General features: G+C 38.9%; 1 protein-coding gene across 1 annotated transcript in view; it reads right to left on the minus strand.

Moving 5' to 3' along the window:
- bicd2a (BICD cargo adaptor 2a) overlaps nucleotides 1-21,086 on the minus strand; it is a 44,172-nt gene extending 23,086 nt beyond the window's left edge. The window contains exons 1-2 of the mRNA XM_077512066.1: nucleotides 20,517-21,086; nucleotides 5,209-5,421 (exon numbers count right to left, since the gene is read on the minus strand). Of these exons, the coding sequence (XP_077368192.1) occupies nucleotides 5,209-5,421; nucleotides 20,517-20,756 (453 nt within the window). The 5' untranslated portion in view covers nucleotides 20,757-21,086. The remainder of the gene's footprint in view (nucleotides 1-5,208; nucleotides 5,422-20,516) is intronic.
- Nucleotides 21,087-22,521: the final 1,435 nt, after the last annotated feature.

Consider the following 22,521-nt stretch of genomic DNA (forward strand, 5'->3'; position numbering starts at 1 on the left):
AATAAAAAATACAATAAATTTAGAAATTATGTTGAAATTTTGGAAAACTTTCTTTACAGTAGAAAATTTTAGAAAATTATTTATTCTTTGCAAACACTGAAGTCCCAACACTTTTTAATTTATATAAAAAATAATAATAAAAAATACAATAAATTTAGAAATTATGTTGAAATTTTGGAAAACGTTATTTACAGTAGAAAACTATTTATTTATTTACTTGCTTAGTTTTGAATTGAGCTTAACACATGCTGATGACCCTGGAAGTTCCCTACAATTTCTGTTAATTTCTAATTAAACAAAACTGTCTATTCTTAATATGTTTAAAATTAAAAGAAACGTTTTTGGGTTTTTTTTACGCTATTATTTTCTCTTTTACGGCAAATGAATATCGGCCTGAAATATCGGTTATCGGCCTCCTTGACGACTAATAATCGGTATCTGCATCGGCCCTGTAACAAAAAAGCATATCGGTCTATCACTAATTTGGACATGTTGAGATACCGCCTGTGAGATTTAACTGTGATGTGCCTAGTGGATCTGTTCAAGATCTGCTGGATGCCATGAAAGCCTTTGAGGAAACACACACAAAAAAAAGCCTAATTACGACTTTTATTCTACAATCATTTTAATTATTCAGACAAATTCTGTCTCGGGAACGGACTACTGTCCCCTATCAAATAAGCTGGTCTCCTTTCCTAAAAGACTTGATGCTGGTTTCCTTCTTATCGCACCATTTTCATCTCCTCCTTTCTTTCCCAGTTTCAGCTTCCGGGCTAATTTAAATTCAAGAGACAAAAAACCTCTTTGAGATCTCGTCACAATGCCAACGTCGGCTGCCTCCATTTGCCTGCCACACAAATTCTGCCAAGCACCATTAGAGGGGGTCATTATCTGCAATAGATGGGGCTATTCAACGATTCAGACGGTTCCATGAAACCAACTGAAATTGGCTGAGGCCCATTAGTGATGGAAAAGTGTGGACAATACAGTAATGCGGGTCACCAGAAAAATACTTGGTGGCCTGCTTGTGCTCTGTAACTGTAATTCATTGGCAAGTGTGCAGTGTAAACAAGGCAATCGCTTCATGTTTTCAAAGGCGAAGGACGTACCTCAAACATGCTGTGTTTGAATGGCTCGCATTTCATGTCATACTTACAAATACTAAAAATACATATCGAAAGACTCAAACGGTCAGAGCTGCTGTTTATATCGGTGACCTGCTTATTCTCTATGAGCCTATCCTCCCACTTCTTAACTCATTCACTCCCAACCATTTTCACTGAAGTGTTTTCCTGGATTTTGACTGATTTTGCAAGGCCCGCGAAATATTGTATGTTCTATTGCTATAAAAATATGGAACCTACCAAAAGAGAGATTAGAGTCTCTTCTTTTATCAGGAAAAAATCTGTTTCCGCTGTGCAGCAATTTGCAATAGAACATAGCTACGTTTCATCATTATTCACAATTCTGCTTAGAACTATGGGAAAATCAGCTTGTTTTAACATGGACTGGTTGATCTCTTATACTATGCTGCCACTCAACCATTTTCTGCAGTAGAGCGACTGCATGAAAGCCTTCTCTATGCTCTAGCATTAAAAAAAAAACTAAAAAAAAAAAAAAAAAAAAAAAAAAAGTATAAATACGTCTTTGGGACACTTAAAACATTTAAAATATGACGTATTTATGCGCTTTTGGGAGCTAATGAGTTAAGTTCCCAAAAACTCGGCTGTATCTGCTTTGTTGTTTAGTATTTTGTAACTTGTTTTGAAAAGTGGATCATGGATGGTGTATAATAGGGCACGACCGATTAATCGGCCGCCGATTATAATTGGCCGATTATTGGCCTTCAAACCTCAGCCAAAACAATCGGCCAATTGGGCCAAATGGCTGATTATTTCTCCTTTAAAACATTTTCGAAGAAAACCAACGTTTCCAACGCTGTGAAAGTGCCCCGAATGCACCATTTTGCTTTCATAGCATTAGCAAATAGCAAGTGTGTGCGTATGTTATTCTGGTTATTCTGTTGTCCCTAAGCGTCCTTTAAGTTTTTTAATGACACCGCAGTTGGCGTTAACCGTAAAAGTAAAAAACACACAACGTTAAAAATGACATCCACTGTTTATTTAAATACAAAACATGCTTCGTTTCAAACACGTCGCTAGCCTAGCCTAAGACGGGAAGTTAGCGTCAACTTCAGGAGTGTTTTCCCTTCAAATAACGAATATCCACACACAAATCTTGTGGGAAGACATTCCCACAGATGGGATAACACTACGCAAAGGCACACATTTTTTCCAATGTGTGAAAAACGAGTTATTTTAATCGAATTCACTCGCAACTTTCTTCTGTACTCACTAAGTGTGTAGCCCAATGGATGCATGTCACCACACTGCCCCAAGAGGCCAAAACGCACGGGAACAGTCAATAATCTTAATTTGTATAGTACTTTCAAACAGCCTTAGCTGTCAGTATTTGCATTATATATATTTTTAATAAATAATCGGCAGATTAATCGGTAATCGGTATTTTTTTCCTGCCAAAAATCGGTATCAACATCGGCCTCACAAAAAGCCTATCGGTCGGGCCCTAGTGTATAAAGTCATTATTTTCCATTAAACATTAACTAGATACATCATTTTATAAAATGTTTGAAAATACAAATGCTCTATTGAAGCAAATCCGGCGAGGCACATCTGGTTTCCGTGACACCCGACAAATACCAACTCGGATGCGGTGCTCAGCAGCAGTTGACCCAATTAAAAAGAGCGACTCGGAGATTTTCCAAACTTAAGTCGTGACCGACATGCTATTTTTAAGTATTTCACTAATCTCAGTAAAGAAACACTGCTGACATCTGTCTCAAGCGACGGGTCATAGAAAACAGCAGCGATCCCCTGCCGCTATATTACCGTAGTTTTATTTTTTTATTACCATTTTACCAATAGCCTATGCTGTAGTTATATATTTGACCTTAAGGTTCTGCTTTGATCATATATAGTGATAAGACAGAATAATGATGCATTTAAGTGTCAAAGTGAAAACTGGATGGGGGCATATTTTTCAAGCCCAAAAAGTCTTCTAACCCAGCATCTAAAAAATTGGTCGAAATCAGTGCTTCTCAATTATTTTCTGTCATCTGAAATTCAAAAATAAAATTATATCCTTAATTAAACTATAAACATTTTTGACTGACTATGTCAAACCATATGATACGGAAAAATAAAATTACATAAAATCAAGAAATAATAATGCATTCAAACTGATCACCAACATTGACTCAGGAGCACAATATTAAAAAAAATAAAAATAATAAAATGATTTGTGCTGATTTTTTTTTGTGCTGTGTGCAAAGCGCACATGCTCAGTGCAAACAAAACCCCGACACCACCGAGCGAATGCTCCCTGCGCACACTCTGCCAATAATGAGAGCGCCACTGCCCCCTAATGCAGTGGAGGTGCAATTACACTTTATTCTAGGACAGTAAAAAAAAAAATCTCAATAAAAAAATAAAAAAGCATGTTCCCCAAGGTCAAACGCACCCTGGAGGGGGGGGTCACTAGTCTATATGGAGACATCAAATAAAGGCGGTGAAGGTGAACCGCAAATTCTGCTCTCATCAGTTTGTTCATCCGTTTGGGTCTCCCCTGTCAGTCAGTCAGTCAGTCAGTCAAACGGGGCCTCTTCAAAGCTCTTCAAGATTGATTGCTACTCTCCTCATCACACATCACATGACTTAAGACACACAAGGCACCCTCCCGCCTCTGCACAGCTCTCTTGTCTCTCCTAATGAGGTCAGTTTAATAGTGCAAGTGATAGATGCGATGACGGGGTCAGACATTGTCCAAAGTGGGGCATAGACAATAAGCTGGCAGGAATAGAATGTGCAAAAAAAGCAGTTCCCTGGCAAGAGTGGATGTATTAGCTCGAGATATAGCCAAGCGCCGCAAAAAGCCAGGTAGAGGACATCAGTAAAAGCCAAAGCAGACGTTCCTTCAATTCAAATCAAATCTCCAAAAATAATTAGCAGGCAGGTGAAAAAAAAAAAAAAAAAAAAGAAAAAAAAAAAAAGACCGAGTTATGCAATCTAACACCAACTCCTCATGGCTTGGACAACACTGAAAGAATTATGGTTGACCTAACACCACACTCATGCACTTGCTTGCATTTCAATGAGAAACTGATCCTTGCATATTATGGAATGAACTCGGGATAGACCGATGATTGGCCGGAACGATTACCGGTGCCGATATTTAGCACGTTGACAAATATCGGCATCGGCCTTTTTTCGCCTCTAAAGGCCGATAAAGCTGGAATCTCACTGAGCAGTGAAAATGCTTGCAAACGTAGCAAATTTTGTGTTTTCATCAGGATTTGTAAGATGTTCCGTTTGTACTTGTTGCAAAGACATTCCAAACATATTCAGACAATTTTTTCACTGTCTGTGAAGATCTTTTGAACCCTGACGAAAACCCAAAATTAGATATTTAATTTTGCATAGATTTGCCACTGCTGACACTGGGGAGTCCCAACACTATTTATAAAAATAATAATAATAAAAATTAAAATTAAATTTAGAAATTATGCTGAAATTTTGCAAAATTTTAATTACAGTAGATTGTTTTATTATTTCATTATTTATTAATTCACTGCAAACACTGGGAAGTCCCAACATTTTTCAATTTATATTTTAAAAAAAAACTTCTTTTTTTTTTTAAAATTATGTTGAAATTTTGTTGAAAACTATGTATTTATTTATTTATTTATTTGCTTACTTAGTTTTGAATTTAGCTGAACATATGCTGATAACCCTTGGAAGTTCCCTACAATTTCTATCATTTCTGTTAACATTTTTAAATTAAACAAAGCTATTCTTTATCTGTTTAATAATAATTTCTTATTTTTTTTTTACTCTATTATTTTCTCTTTTACTGGAAATGAATATCTGCTTTAACTATCAGTTATCAGCCTCCTTGACGACTAATAATCGGTATCGGCATCGGCTCTGAAAAAAAAACAAAAAAAACAACGGATCGGTCTATCACTAGAACGAACACAACGTTAGTACAGATGAACATGCTACACAGATGCACTGCACATTGTTTTTAGTTAGATAAGCTCTTATTTGCTGTTGAGCACAACGGATGCAAGCAATAAAAAAAAAAAAAATATCGTAGTTGAGCAAAAATAATTTGAAGGTAATTTCTTACCTCTCTTATCTCTTGGGAGATCGTGCTCAGGCGTTCGTTCTCAGACTGGGTGTTGGTCAGAATGTTGCGAGTTTGGCGCAGCTCATTCTGCAGTTCGAGGACCCTCTGCTCGTAATAGGCCTCCTTGCAGGCCGACTCCTGGATGAGAGACTCCTCCCGGCTCTCCCCATCCGCTGCCACTTTCCGGTGGTTGGAGTAGGCTTGACCAAATGCCTGGAACAAAAAAAGAGGAAGACAACCTGAGTTAGAACATTTAGAATGCAGAAAAAAAAAAAAGAAGTCAATGATTTATTCTCAGCAGGACTTAATATTCAGTAACTGGTCTATCAGTGAGGCTGAGCTATGGACTGGGGCTCGCAATAATAATCAGAAAAATAATCAGTTTAGCTCCATCTGGACCGCTTCATAAATTCCACCCCATCCTCCCCCTCCCCTTGCATGTGCACTGCAGCGACTCAACGGATGGGAATGCACACAGGAAAAAGTAGAGCAATGGGTCGAAAAGAGTGGGCGATCATGAGAGGCCTGTATTCTAATACTCTTAATACTGTAGGAGGGAGATCATCACAGAGTTGAGGAAGGTCACTGGCTATTTGAATTTTATGCAGATTAAGTCAATAAAGGAGGGCACATTTGAAGATAATTCTCGTCAGCAGGGTAACATTTGTAAATAAATACATTTTTACACTTAACTTGTTTATGGCTTTTAACTCATTTGCTCCCAATAACGTGTAAATACGTTTTTTTAAATGTAATTGTCCCAAAGACGTATTTATACGTTTTGTTTTGTTTTTGTGAGTTTTTTTTTGTTGTTGTTGTTTTTTATGCTAGAGCATACAGAAGGCTTTGATGCAGCCTCTCAACTGAAAAGAACGGTTGCAGAAATGGTAGTTATTACATAAACGGCCAGCAGGTGGCAGCAGAGCAAAGGAGATCAACCAGGGCCATGTTGAAAAAAAGCTCAATTACTTACAATTTTAATAATTTGTGAAAATTGATGAAACTTAGCTCTCTTCTAATGCTAAATGCTGCAAAACGGAAACAGAATCATACTTTTTTTTTTTTTCCTGATGAAAGAAGAGACCTTAATCTTTCTTTTGATAGGTTCCATGTTTTTATAGCAATTGAACACAATATTCTGTGGGCCTTGCAAAATCAGTCAAAATCCAGTGGAACAGTCGGGAGCGAACGGGATTGCGAAATGTGAAAATGGCTGTGAGTGAATGAGTTAATGAAGAGGGGCAAAAGTGTATGTATGGATGCCCAGCCAGTTACGAGTGGGAAATATATACAGTAGAATCGAGGTTAGGAAATTCCCTCCCATCATAATCACCTCCCAGATTTAATTCCCCACTCTGTAATCAGCAGCGCTCCACTGACAAACGCAGATTCTCATCTTGCTTCACAGTCAAGTGCATCGCGTAATCGAGAATCACCTGCGGGATTCATCTGAGCTTGTTTGCGGTGGCGTAGCGCTCTCATCGAGGAATGCAGACTCGCACGTGTGTGGCTGCTGCCGGATTGTCGCCATTTAACACTGTATTAGATTAAGCTCTAGGAAGAAAAAAAAAAAAAAAGTGGCATTTTGTATCAAGTCGAACTGACCTATTTTTGGGACTTTAGCAAACGAATATTTTTTCTTTGGAAATCATATTATAGCATAGCGTATATATTTATGAAATACAGTATGTAGGTAATATGAAGAGGTAATTTTAGTCCCCACAGGTGAAACCAGTCTCATGTGTAGCAAAGAAAAGTGCACCACTGCACTCGGGCTCGGTTCAAAATATCGATATCGTATCGATACGCCTTTTCATATCCCAATATCAATACATAAAACCATGTATCGATATACCGATTCACCCCCCAAAACCAGCTGAGGCTCCAGCACCCCCGCGAGCCTTGTGAGGAAAAGTTGTTAAGAAAATGGATGGATGGACGGATGATTGGTTGGATGGATGGATGATTGGTTGGATAGATGGATGATTGGTTGGATGGATGGATGATTGGTTGGATGGATGGATGATTGGTTGGATGGATGGATGGATGATTGGTTGGATGGATGGATGGATGATTGGTTGGATAGATGGATGATTGGTTGGATAGATGGATGATTGGTTGGATAGATGGATGATTGGTTGGATGGATGGATGGATGATTGGTTGGATGGATGGATGATTGGTTGGATGGATGGATGATTGGTTGGATGGATGGATGGATGATTGGTTGGTTGGATGGATGATTGGTTGGATGGATGGATGATTGGTTGGATGGATGGATGATTGGTTGGATGGATGGATGATTGGTTGGATGGATGGATGATTGGTTGGATGGATGGATGATTGGTTGGATGGATGGATGATTGGTTGGATGGATGGATGATTGGTTGGATGGATGGATGGATGGATGATTGGATGGATAGATGGATGATTGGTTGGATGGATGATTGGTTGGATGGATGGATGATTGGTTGGATGGATGGATGGATGATTGGTTGGATGGATGGATGATTGGTTGGTTGGGTGGATGAATGGATGGATGGTTGGTTGGTTGGATGGATGGATGATTGGTTGGATGGATGATTGGTTGGATGGATGATTGGTTGGATGGATGGATGATTGGTTGGATGGATGGATGATTGGTTGGATGGATGGATGATTGGTTGGATGGATGGATGATTGGTTGGGTGGATGGATGATTGGTTGGGTGGATGAATGGATGGATGGTTGGTTGGTTGGATGGATGGATGATTGGTTGGATGGATGATTGGTTGGATGGATGATTGGTTGGATGGATGGATGATTGGTTGGATGGATGGATGATTGGTTGGATGGATGATTGGTTGGATGGATGGATGATTGGTTGGGTGGATGAATGGATGGATGGTTGGTTGGTTGGATGGATGGATGGATGTGAAAGTGGTGTCAGTTTTTTTTGTCATTTTATTTACACACTGTACTGTGGTTGTAATTGATTTAAATTATTATTCGTTTTCATAAGGCCATGTTAAATAAAACAGACTATTACTGTAACTGCAATGGATTCAATTCTTAATGTAAATATTCATATTTTTACTAAAGCATTAAATTAGATTAATAAGTTTCTACTATTTGCAGCATTGGTCATTTTGACTGCCTAAAATAGCTACTGCGCGAATTCCTCAACTGAATCGAAAATTGTTGTGAATCGAATCGAATCGATTCTGGAAATCTGAATAAATACCCAGCCCGACACTGCACCATATTGAATTAATCTAATTATTTTTCATCATCATCTCATTCGATACTCTTGTACCAAAACTTGAAAGAAATAAACCGCAAGGTTTTTTTGTCTAATCCTACTCACAGACAGACAAATGAACGCTGGCAAAAACAACCTCCTTCCACCAATGAAAATAATGGATTAGTCTGAGAAGGCTATTGAGAGGAAGAGATTTCCTCCTTAAGTAACTAACACGGGTCTACCTGGCCAATGCAAATTTGGTCAAAACAAGTTGCCGATCAACCAGTCAGGCAGCCAAAGGACACGACTGAGACTTTTGGCATCATTCAAAAGTTCATTTCTGTTAAAGGACAGAAAATGCCTCATATCTTTCCACCCCTGTTACAAGAGGAAAAAAAGGCATTTATTTTTGAAGTGGATTTCAAAGTGAATAAGATGAATCAAATCACAAATCCGGGGAATCCCATCCGTTTATTTTTGCCGCATGCTGGATTCCGATTCCACGCCAATCAAAAAGGTTTGTCCTTTAAAGCGTGCGCACCCCCCCAAGACAAAAGCCGACTGAACTGAAGGCCTCTAATCTGGAGAGCCCAAGCACGGATTGAGGGAGTGTAACTTTTTTGGGACACGCGCCACCGAGCCTCTAATCTCAGGGGGAGCTGCCAGTGCCGACTCAATTTAATATTCATCTTTAGCTTGCCATATGCTGCAGTTTTACGTTGCACATTGAGAGCATGGATTATTCATCCGATGTGGAGCTAATCAAAAGCTGGTCTTCAGTCATTGTTACAGTACGAAATCTGGATTGCCTGACAGATTGAAAAATCCGCCCTCGTTACGGCGCTATGGAACATACGGACATTAATAACCTCTTCACAACTTCTGATGTTTGATTCCAGTTGAGCGCATACGAACGAGCAAGTTGCTATGTCCCGCATCGTTAGTTGAATGCGATCGATTCCGCACGGCCAATTGTGGCTCGATTGTTCAGCAACTCTACTGATGGCCAAATCGTTGATTTAAAAACAATGCGGATTGTTGAAAACATGTCAGAACAGGTTCTGAGTGTGGCTATAATTTGAGATCCGGCGTTTTAGACTTCGCCTGCACATGTAATACCCAGCGTTAAAATATAATAGTTTTGGATTTTGCATTTTAGTTCGTTTTTATATCAATTAATTCATTTAATTATTTGGTTAGTTTTAAAGTAGTTATGATAGTTTTTAGTAGGGGTGCACCGATCGATCGGCCGGCCGATTTATCGGCCCCGATTTCCTTAATTTTGGAAGATCGGTGATCGGCCGATCCCTTAAGAATAAACCGATCTTTTCCACCTACCTCGTCTCCCCTCCTCAGAGGTCTGAAAAAGTCATTTTTATTTTAAAGAACAACTTTATGTGCAGTTAAAACAACCAATTTGTATTATTTCGCTGATATTGTTCAATGTTTTCCAATAAAACAAGATTCGAACACTGAAGGTATATGCTGCTTGCTGCTTGGGGGGGGGGGGGAATCGGCATCGGCAAAAATCGGGATCGGCAGATCAGACTTGTTAAATGATCGGGGATCGGCGATCGGCCGGAAAATTGTGATCGGTGCACCCCTAGTTTTTAGTAGTTTTAATTTTTACGAAAATGCTGTAATTTAGTCTTTTTTTTTTTTTTTTTTAATATATGGTATGGAGTATTTGTCTAGTACAAGATTTAATAAAAAAAAAAAAAAAAAAAAAAAAAAAAAAAAAAAGGTCACTAAGAAATGATTCAAATTAATAAAGTATCCTCCAAGTGGATAAGCGCTATAAAAGTGAAGAGACCAAAGACCACAATTCTCAAGCGACTGTTTGACCTTTCTTCTTCTGTACAGACATACAATAATATAAAGAAATAAAAAATAAATGAACTGACCAGATTAAAAACTAAGCACATTTTTGCAATAATTGTAGTTAGCTTTAGTTAGTTTTAGAAACATAAGATGAAGTTTGTTTTCTTTTCTTTTTTTTAAGCTTTTAAAAAAAATTATTTTATTTAATTAATGAAAATGTTTTCTGTTTTTTTTCAATTTTACTGCCATGACCACCTGCTCACGTAGAATTAAAAGGCAAATTGTTCCCTGGTGAAGGATGAGACAACGCAGAGGAAATATGGGTCAATACAGTCAAATTTTGTTATCCACTGCCTATGAAGAGCAATGGGAAATTGAATTTCGTTCTCCCTCTAGATCAATACTCATGGTTTGAAACAAACTACAAATATCCATTTTTCAGTCTCTACTCAAAAGATAAACAAATGATTGCATGTGTGACAAAAATTTCGGGGTTTGCAACACCAGAGCACCATTTGGATAACCCCACTCCAAAACCAAACTTTGACCTCAAAACTTTAACGGCCAAATTCAAAACAAAATGTGACAAACGGCAGATTCTTTTATTCAATGATGACGAGGGGTGTGAATTGTCTCGTACCTGACGATTCCATTCGGATCACGATTCGATTCGGTACCGATTAATCCCGATACGAAATTATAAGTCCATTGTTGTGATTTATTTATTTTTTTTATTTAAATTTAGAAAATACTAATCAGTAAACTTGTACAGTGTAAGATTTGTATGAAAATGTATTTATTTATCGGAAACTTCAGTCTTATACAGGTTGTAATCGGTTTCATGTTTGAACAGCATTCAAATAAAATATTAAGGCTTAATGTTCCATTAATATAACATTTTCTCATGCTTAAGGTGCTAAGACGTTTTGGGAAATACTTTTCCATCAAAAATGGATATTTAAAAATCGATTCGGCCGCCTATTGAATCGATTCGAGAATTGCGCGATGTAATATCGCGATATATCGTCGAATGGATTTTTTTTTTAACACCCCTAATGATGACACATTCAAAGATGTTGCAGCTCCCATTCAGACAAGTGTCACAATAAGTCTTCATTTAGTACATTGCACAGAACCAATCAATGTCCAAGCTGACAGGAGATGATCATTTCGCTTAATACCGAGGAGAAAACATATCATGTTTATAAAAATATTGATGAGATGATGCCATAAGGGCAAAAAGAAAAGCACATTCCCTTGAGATGTTAAAACGCGATACTGCAATAAACATGCCCGGACATGACGTGCTGGTGCTGTTTAGGCTTTCTTGCAACATTCTTTTTGCCACGACACGAAGGCATGCGAGTCGTGTGGAAGACTGCAACTTTCCAAAAGTAGTTTCCACATTCCGACGCAGAGACCGCTTGAAAGAAAGTGCCAAGACGGCGAACGTTGCTGCGGATGAAGAACTGGAACAGGAAGCGGGGAAATCAGTCCAACGCAGTGAATGGAATCTCCTGCCTCGTGAATCACAGCTCACGTGGAGAGAAGAGTTTGCCACGATAAACCGGCACGTCGTCCTCCCTCCTCCTTCCTGCGTCTCCATATTGACTCACGGGCCACTGAGCAGTCAGCGACATTGCTCCCAGATGTGTTGCGTTGCTTTATTGAGCTCTTGACTCTCAACTCTTCGCAATAAAGTTCTTTAGGGGGCATGAAAACTGTTTAGAGTATGAAAACACATCCGCGATCCGACGCTGCAGACTGAGCCAGCACAATATTCTTTTTGTCACAAGACGGTTCTGTGAGGAATGCGCGCCAGGTCACGTGCCAGTGTGCCACTGCGTGCCGGCGGGAGTTAACTCAATTTACAGCCAGTTACTGATTAGCGGATGTCAACACCAGTGACGCTCGCTGCTCGAATGAGTAACTGAGTAGCTAATGATTGCTTTAGATTTGAGTCTTCAGCGACCATCTGCAGAAATGAGCTCCCAAGTGGTTTGAGTTCTTCCCCCATTTTTATCGACTCACAGTTTCATCATTAACTCATCCACTCGCCGCCATTTTCACATTTCGCAGTCCCGTTCGCTCCTGGCTGTTTTACTGGATTTTGACTGATTTTGCAAGGCCCACAGAATATTGTGTTTAATTGCTATAAAAACATGGAACCTATCAAAAGAAAGAGTAAAGTCTCTTCCTTCATCAGGAAAAAAAAGTATGTTTCTATCTGTTTCAGTTCTGCAGCAATTAGCATTAGAAGAGAGCAAAGTTTCATCAGTTTTCACAAATCTATTTAAAATTGTAAGTAATTGAGCTTTTTTTCGACATGGCCCTGGTTGATCTCCTTTGCTCTGCTGCCACCTGCTGGCCGTTTGTGTAATAACTACCGTTTCTGCAACCGTTCTTTGCAGTTGAGAGGCTGCATCAAAGCCTTCTGTATGCTCTAGCATAAGGAAAAAAAAAAAAACGTATAAATACGTCTTTGGGACACATAAAAACAAAAAAAACGTATTTACACGTTATTGGGAGCAAATGAGTTAATTGTGGATTTCAACTTTGAATCTTTTGTGCACAAAGAGTGGTAATTCTAGATGAATATTCACAGAGAGAAATTCATGTAACGGTATCCAAGGGGAATAACAGGGAGGCAGGTTGAAATATTATCTGCTCCGTGGCACTGCACCACTGTGAATTATAGACATCAGAAACGTGGGGGTATGAATTTTGAAAGTCTGCCCACCAGTCAACAGTACAGCAGCACCTGGTGCTCAGCTCTTGTGGATATTCTCGCCTTTGTAATGGAGGCGTGGGGGCAAAATCGGTCGTAAATCACATTGAAAACACATCAAGGTGAAGCAGGGCGAGCACAAGAGAACATACAAGCGGAAAGGGAATTTATACTTCCTTAAAAATACATACTTTTTGCCTCCAGTACAAAATCAATTCACTTGAGGTATGCCACTTGAGAGAGAAAAAAAAAAAAAAAACAAAAAAAAAAAAAAACAAAAAAAAAAAAAAACAAAAAAAAAAAACATCTTCCCTACCAGTTAGTGTATCACGAGAGGTTCTCTTGGCAGAGAACGAGAGAAAGCCTGAAGCAATTGAAAGATATGGAGTGGCTGGAGAAAAACAAGCCAAGTGTTGATCATGCTTGCCTAAAAACAAAACAACAACAACAACAAAAATAACATCCCCACAGTTAATTCTACTTCTATTTGCCTTCAATTGTAATGTTTGGAGAGAATGTTCATTCCGCTGGTCTCCGATTGTATCGTCGTGTCAAGAAAAAAAAAAGAAAAAAAAAAGAAAAAAAACGAATCCCCAAGCTGAAGCGGCAACCCTTTTAAATTGCATTTACATATGTTTTATAAGTGTCCAATTGAAATACGGAGGAGTTCACTTTCAGTTTCTTTTCTTGGGAAAAAATAAATAAAATCGCAGTGGCATTACACTGATGCTGTAAACAGAAGTAATCACAAAATGGGTGTTGACTTCCTCCATGTTTTTGGCTGAGCTGACTTCACTGCTGGGCTACATGTGATCATTTCCTCTGATCCATTTCAAGATATCCGGCCTATTGTGAGCCACTCGTGCTTCCCAATCCAGCTATTTAAAAAAAAAATACAAAAAAATACCTTTCACATAAACAGGATGTACTGGAGATGATACAGCAAAGGAGGGACGTGTTGACTATTATATATACATATATATATATATATATATATATATATATATATACACATATATATATATATATATATATATATATATATATATATATATATATATATATATATATATATATATATATATATATGGTTAGGGGATATTGGTAGACATTCGGACACAGTCATGGACTTAATTTTTTATAAATGTCAGAAATCCATCCCGACGACTGAGAACTTTAACGCTTGAGTTCTTGTCAAGGGTCCTGGGGTCCCACCTTAGGGCCTGTCAGACTGGCCCGTCACTGCCGAGAATGGGCGGGCCTGGCAGATGCCCAGTCCCCTCTAAACCCCGCATAGTGGTTGGGATTCATCCTCTTTTGGCCCGAGAGAAGGGGATTTGGGTCTTTATTTAGGGCCATTTAGAAAAGATTACCCCTCAACTGCAGACTTGTAGTCCAGAATGGATAAAAGGAATGATCAACATCGCTCAAAAATGCTGAAAGGTTTGAGAGTTGTTGGTTTTTTCTTTTCTTTTACAAGGTCATAGAATATTATGGATGCTAGTTTATGTATACGTACGAGGGCTGGGCAATAAATTAATTAATTCAATACATCGTCTTTTAAAACTCGAATCGTTGAAAATTTGTTAAATCATGAGTTTTGTCTTCTGGATTATTAAAAGCTGTTGTTCTTACGTTCTTGTTACTTCCAAATGTTTTTGTGAGTTGTAATTTTGCACCAGTGGCAGAATTGTGGATGGGTGGTTGACAAGACACGTTTACAAATAGCTACCAACGACTTAATTGTGATATTTATATCATTAATTTGATGCTTTCATTATTTTTCACATACAATTCATTTTTCATGTACAATTAGTGCCTTTAAAAAACACATTTTGCAACTTGCTGTGGACTGAAAATGACATCACAAGGGCTCAGGTAACCAATCACAGCGCAGCTTGTGAATGTCACATGACCAAACCTGAGCTGTGATTGGTTACCTGAGCCCTTGTGATGTCATTTTCAGTCCACAGCAAGTCAGTCGCAAAATGTGTTTCTAAAGGTACTAATTGTACATAAAAAAATAATGAAAATATCACATTATAGGCAAAATATTAATATTTGACTGCCAAAAATGGCTCAATAAGTAAAGTATCCCATTAAGTAAGCAGAAAAAAAATAAATATATATATATATAGAGAGAGATTTTTTTGTAACACTTCACTATTGTGCATGTGATCCTTGTCTGTGTCATTCCAATTTTAGTATACATGTTAGCAAAATAAGACCGAAACTCCATATTTGACGACACACTGACAGGAGCGACAGCTTCCCTCACACGTGCATGAACAGTTGAAGGTGTGCCACATGATGTCATCTGTGATTGGCTTAGGGTAAGACTATCAACAACAGCTGAGGGAGCAATCAGCCTTCCGCCTCGCGATATACATACATGCCACCTTTACGGTTGACAATTTATGTCTTGACGTGCCTTCACATGACTGCAACAGTAAACCAACAACTTCATTATCAGGCCGGGTATGCAGTTTTTATCAACACGATGCAAATAGTGAGTAGGTTTGGCCTTGTTTCCTCCAACATGCACGCCAGCTTGGCTTAGGTCAGTGCTTCTCATTCTCTTGGTGGTGTGGGGGTTTTGTTTGCACTGAGCATGCGCGCTTTGCGCACAGCAAAAAAAAAAATAAATAAATCAGCACAAATTATTTCATATTTTTGTTTTGCAGGTTAAAGTTTGTTTTTTTTAAAATATTGTGTTCCTGAGTTAATGTTGGTGATCAGTTTGATTGCACTATTTATTAATTTTATGTTATTTTTCCGTATCATATGGCTTGACATGGTCAGTCAAAAAATGTTTATAGTTTAATTAAGGATTTAATTTTATTTTTCAATTTCAGATGCACTTTAAATCTTTTCTGTTACAGTTAATAAAGCTATTCCATATTTCTTTCTTTTTTTTATTCTCTTATACCTTTATGCAGAGGTGTGCTTATAACAATTTCATAGACAAATGATACTATTTATAATAGCGGGGGGGGGGGGGGGGGGGGTGCGCGAGATGTTTTCTTCTTACTGGGGGGCATGACAGAAAATAATTGAGAAGCGCCGTCTTAGGTCAATACGGTGCGTGCCTTTTGCATTTTTGGAACGGGTTCGTACTGTGTCCTTTGAATGGATCCAGCAAGTTCACAATAGCAAAACCGTCGCAGCAGATGGCCTTGAGCACCATCGCGTTTGTTGCCAGTCGACGTGTTTTGTTTAGTTTACCTCATTCTTTTTCGTCTAAGAGACGTCTTTGTCACCCTCAAAGGAAATAAACCCAACGGATTGCACTGCATCCCGGGGGAGATGCAAACGATGGGAGGAGGAATGACGTTGTCCGAAGTTAATGAGAGATTGGAAAACCCAGATGGCTGACAATGCAATTTATTGACAATGTAAATACGAGGGGTGTGAATTGCCTCGTACCTGACGATTCGATCCGTATCACGATTCATAGGTCACGATTCGATTCCGATTAATCTCGATATGAACTTACAAGTCGATTGTTGCCATTGTTTTTTAAACTCAAATTTAGAAAATACGAGGGGTGTGAATTGCCTAGTACCTGACGATTCGATTCGTATCACGATTCACAGGTCACGATTCGATTCGATACCGATTAATCCCGATACGAATGGTCACGATTCGATACCGATTAATCCCGATACGAATTTATAAGTCGATTGTTACGATTTTTTGTCATTCATATTTAGAAAATACTAATCAGTAAGCTTGTAGAGTGTAAGATTTATATGAAAATGTATTATTTATTTATCTGAAATTTCAGTCTTATAGAGGTAATTGTAATCTGTTTCATGTTTGAACAGCATTAAAATAAAATATTAAGGCTTAATGTTCCGTTCATATAACATTCTTCCATGCTCAAGGTGTGAATCCTAACCCGAAGTCAGACGTTTTGTTGAATATTTTTCCATTAAAAATGGAAGTTTAAAAATCGATTCACACACACACACACACACACACACACACACACACACACACACACACACACACACACACAAAAAGGCAATGATGATAAGACGTTGAATCGGTAAGACTACCGAATGAACAATTCTGAGCTCAAAAAAAAAAAAAAATCGATTTTTTTTTTATTGAATCGATTCGAGAATCGCGCAATGTAGTATCGCGATATATCGCCGAATCGATTTTTTTTTAACACCCCTAGAAAATACCATTCAGTAAACTTATACATGTACTCTGTAAGATTTGTATGAAAATGTATTATTTATTGATCTGAAACTTCAGTCTTAGAACTGTGAGCCACTGTATTTAATAGTGTTGTTCCGATACCGATACTGGTATCGGCAGGGGCACCGATACTACATTAAAACAGCGGTATCGGTGAGTACTCACAAATAACATGCCGATAGCACTAATTCCAACGCTAATATAGGATTTTGGATGCAGCATCTTGTGTCTTGCTCGTGCACGACATTCACTGGTATGTGACATGTTCACTGCATGCTGATCTAAGATATCCTATTGGCCCTTGAATGCTCTGAACCAATGGCAGCACAGCTTTTTCATGTTGAGGAAAAAAAAACTAATGTATCGGTATGGTATCGGTAACGGCCGATACTGCAAAGCTGGCTATCGGTATCGGGGGCCAAAAACCGGTATCGGAACAACACTAGTATTTAACAAACAGGTTGTAACATTTTTCATGTTTGAACAGGATTGAAATAAAGTATTAAGGCTTAATGTTCCATTAATATAACATTCTTCCATGCTTAAGGTGTGAAAGTTAGACGTTTTTGTTGAATATTTTTCCATCAAAAATGGATGTTAAAACATCGATTCGGCTGCCTATTGAATCGATTCGAAAATTGCGTGCTGTAGTATCGCGATATATTGCCGAATCTTTTTTTTTTTTAACACCCCTAGTAAATACTAATCTAGTTAGACTGCAAAATATCAGAATCAAGTCCATCTAGCTATGAAAGGCTCCCTCGGAACACACCAATCAACACCTACTGTTGGAAGCAGCGTGGCCGCTTACGTGCGGGAATAGAAGTGTGTTGTTACTAAGCAACGCCACAGCACAAAATTCCTCCATCACACTGCCTGGAGGTTAGTGTGAATGAGTGGGTGGAAATATTAGTAGCCCATCCTACAGAAGACAAGACGTGGATATTTGCACAATGCACACTGCCAGTGGTTTCTGTCCAACATCGAACAAGAGGCAAATCTTGCTAGTTGTGCGACACTACATATCCACGTACATATCAAATCTGTAGAAATCGATTTTAGATGTATTTATGCATCAAGTGAGAATGGTGTAGTTTCTCTACCGGCAGTAGTCTCCATTCATACATACGCTTTGTTGTTTAAAGTTATGAAAGAAGAGTGATTCAAATACTTCAAAAATTGTTTGGAAGATGACGCTATCACCTCGGGGCTGCGGTGTCCTTTGAGAAAGACACTAATTGACAATTCCGAAGAGCTTCGCACTTCTTATATTTCTACAATGTGATATTATACGCTTCATTTTGCACGGCGTATTGGATTGCTTTTGCCTATGACTTGCATACAAACAACCAGCATATTGTTATAGCAGTCAAACAACATTTGATCACGTTTTTGAATCAAAATAATCATCACAAATGAAATTACAATGATCCAAAGTCCAATACTTATTAACTCATTTGCTCCCAATGACGTGTAAATACGTTTTTTTAATGCTGTAAGTGTCCCAAAGACGTCTTTATACGTTTTTTTGTTGTTGTTTTTTTATGCAAGAGCATACAGAAGGCTTTGATGCAGCCTCTCAACTGCAAAGAACGGTTGCAGAAATGGTAGTTATTACACAAACGGCCAGCAGGTGGCAGCAGAGCAAAGGAGATCAACCAGGGCCATCTAGAAAAAAAGCTAAATTACTTACAATTTTAAATAGATTTGTGAAAACTGATGAAACTTAGCTCTCTTCTAATGCTAATTTCTGCAAAATGGAAACAGATAGAAACATACTTTTTTTTCCTGATGAAAGAAGAGACTTTAATCTTTCTTTTGCTTTTATAGCAATTGAACACAATATTCTGTGGGCCTTGCAAAATGAGTCAAAATCCAGTAAAACAGCCGGGAGCGAACGGGATTGCGAAATGTGAAAATGGCGGCGAGTGAATGAGTTAAATGGAAAACAGCTTTCTTGGTTTAAGTGACATTTTGACTGAATTTCAACTGAAACGTGGAGTTGAAGCATTTCTTAAACATGTAATATTGCCGTTGAAACCGGTAAGCTCACCCCAGACGAGGACAAAGTCATATTTCGATGACCTCAATGACTAATTTCTCCCATCAAAACTGGCTTTAACACATATGGGCACATCGAGGTGACCAAAAACAAATCATGCAGAGCTCGAGGACTTCTTGCCTGAACAAGCCATTAATGGTTGGCCACCCAAAAAACAAAACAAAATGAAAATTAGAGAACTCAAAAGCTCATTGACTTCACAAAAAAAGAACAAAAACTAAGGAGGGATGATTAGAATTCTTTATCATTTAACCAGTTGTGGTCTTATCTGGCCTGGCTGGCTGCAGTGACCTGACAACAGGATGTGAGCAACCACAAAACTAGCCTGTTTCAGGACAGGAATCTTGTTTTGTTTTTTTGTCACCCTCCATGAGAGCATGTAATGCTTTAGTTGCATTCCTCTCTGTCCACAATATAATAAAGTGCATCTCGACTGGAGTAAACAGTTGGACGCAGTATGAGAGAAGGGCGGGAGTGAGTCCAGCCAGCCACTGCTGAGAAACAGGAACCTCCTTTCATGTGACTCTAACTTCAGCTGTCACATTCTTTCCATTCCCAAAGGATTGGAACAAGTCTGCTTTCCGTTGTCGGTTGCCCGTCCTCCTCTCTTCTGCGCGGGAAGGTTTCGAAATTCAAACCTACACCGCCCCTTGCAACGGAAACTGGTCATACTTGTTAGCAGAATTTTTTTTTTTTTTGCAAGTTAGAAGCCATGCAAATGTGGCAATTTTGAATGTGATTTGAAAATGTTAATTTTGATATAACAAATTTAACGTCAAGTGCAGTTTTTGTTTTTTGTTTTGTTTTTTTTGGTCAGGGAAACAAATCAAGTCTTAACCAACTTTCATAAGATAACCAAAAGACAGGACCAAGTTTAACATGATGAAAATAAGGCACAAAACCAATGTCTTGCATAGCCACAACAGACATTTTGAGGAAAAATCATGAATTAATAATAATAATAAAGGTTGAAGTGAGACAGGGATACCCTGAGCAAAGTGGGGGTTGGGTGTACACTGTACACTGTACAGTGTACAGCAACCAATGCCCATCATTATCTTGACCTTGCAGCATTGAGAGACAACTACGTTATGGTGGAAGATATTTCAAATCACACACCGTTTGACATATCCAAAACCCACATTTAAAAAGCATAATTAATGGAATATGCATCAGCTCAGCTGACATCACCGAATTCAACGATCGTTCGAGGCCAATTCTTTAAATACTCAAGTACTGTACACACGATTTCTTCAGCATTTTTACCTCTTTCAGCAAGTCGAGCTCCTGCCTTACACCTTCATAGTCGATCTCCAGCTCGTCGTACTGCTGTTTGAGTTGCTGTTTCTCCTCCAGTACCGCCAACCCGTACTCGGCCGCCTGGATCTTCTCGTTGGTGGTTTCGCCCAACTCCCGGGACAGGCGCTGGATCTCGGCCCGCATCCACTCCGGACCGGCCTGGAGCAACAGCAAAGCGTCGGGATAGCACTGCTCTTCCGCGGACATTTTCGTAGCGGGTGACGACGGGCCAAACAGCTGGTCTCGGACAAGAAGGATGATGGTACGTGTTCAGGCGATGTAACCTTGAAGAACGGTAGGTGGTTGCTCAAATTCGTCTGTATTTGAATTGCATGATTGCGGCGTTTGCGTCTTTCGTTGCTGGTGTAGCGTCTTTGGTCATGGAGCTGACTCCGGTCAATACCCACTAAGGATATACGCCGTAACCCCTTAGAAAAGCTTCATCGTTGTCGCTCGAAGCTTTTCTCGCCCCTCCATCGACTTGTCCCAGCTCTTACCGCAGAAGTGGGAGTGTACTCATTGTGACGACGAGGGAACGGATGGACTCCTTCTATTTACGACTTTCTAAATTAAATGATCACAACCAGACTATAACACAACACTGTGTAGTTTTTGGCCATATTTGATAATTTCCGTGTAATGACGTGTATCTAAACACAAATGAAACGTGTAAAGCGAAACTGTATCACGTCTCACCAAAATATAAACAAAATGTAGTTTTATTTTGAAAGTAAAGTCAATCAGCTTCCGGTGCTTTCATGCAAGTGGTAGCGTTTTCAATGAAACAGCTGAGCGCGCTGTTTAGAAATCTGCGCAGCCGGTTGGGTCAGCCGCTACAACGATTGCGGTGCATTTTGGGAAACGTAGTACTGTCGTGAGTGAAAGAAGGCTGGCGACACAGTGAAAGGACAACATTTCCCGCTACGCTTTACGCGTTTGCTTATGTGGAACCCGGAAATATCTGTCAGCGCCGGTTGTTGTCAAGCAACTGGGGATTAAAGGCTTTAGATACCATATGGCTGCCTGCTGCCATCTGCTGGAAATTACTTGAACCCGTCGAATACGATATGACGTTAATGAAATATTGAACATGTACACGAGGCGTCGCCTTGTGGGGTTGGTCCGTTGCTACGATATTAGGTAACAACAGATAGGAAAACGTATTTGTTCCTCTCTTAATCAACATGAACAATGATTAGGTGTGACTGTCACTGTTTGGGTGGGTGAGGGCGTTTTGCACTAATGTAAACATCTGTATATGGTCTTTGTGGTGTTTATATGCAATGTTGATGTATGCAACTGTCCCTTGCTGCAAGAAACATTTCTCCTGAGGGAAATGAATAAAGAGGATCATTGAACCTACGTCAGTGCGTCCGCCATATTGGATGTGGCAGAACTGTTCATAAATTAATGCAAGTGTATGCACAGTGTCAAAGTTAATGCGTCTCATTCACCCATTCAGACGCACACTATGTCTGCTGAACTAATAGACTAAAAACAAACAGCATATGTCCTTTTTAATCTGATTATAATACCAATTTTCACCTGATGTAGCCTGTTTAAGATTTGTGTAAGCACCAACCAATGTATGTACGGTTTTCATGATTGTTTACTGCTACCAATATGTGTAACTGTTATACTACGGAAATTAATATTGAAACATTAAAGAAATGTGCATGCCTTTGAATAACCCCAAATCAAGTTAAAACGTTCTAGTAGGCTTTTCCTGACATTTGGCTTTTTTTTCAGGCTGTAGTGTTAATCCATATCTGTGTGAGGCCTGATGAACATGACACATTACAAATATTTTATTCTTCATTGGGGGTTCAGAGCCACGTTTTGTGTTGTCCCTCATCGAGGACCTAGTTGCCTTGGGTCACCCTGCCATAAAGCCCCCAAAAGTTAGCTCCTTGGATAATTGTTAACACATGAATACCTCAAAGAAGAGTCACTTGTTTTATTTTAATTAAAA

The sequence above is a fragment of the Festucalex cinctus genome, chromosome 2, assembly GCF_051991245.1.
Source record: "Festucalex cinctus isolate MCC-2025b chromosome 2, RoL_Fcin_1.0, whole genome shotgun sequence".
In the NCBI taxonomy this organism is placed as follows: domain Eukaryota; kingdom Metazoa; phylum Chordata; class Actinopteri; order Syngnathiformes; family Syngnathidae; genus Festucalex; species Festucalex cinctus.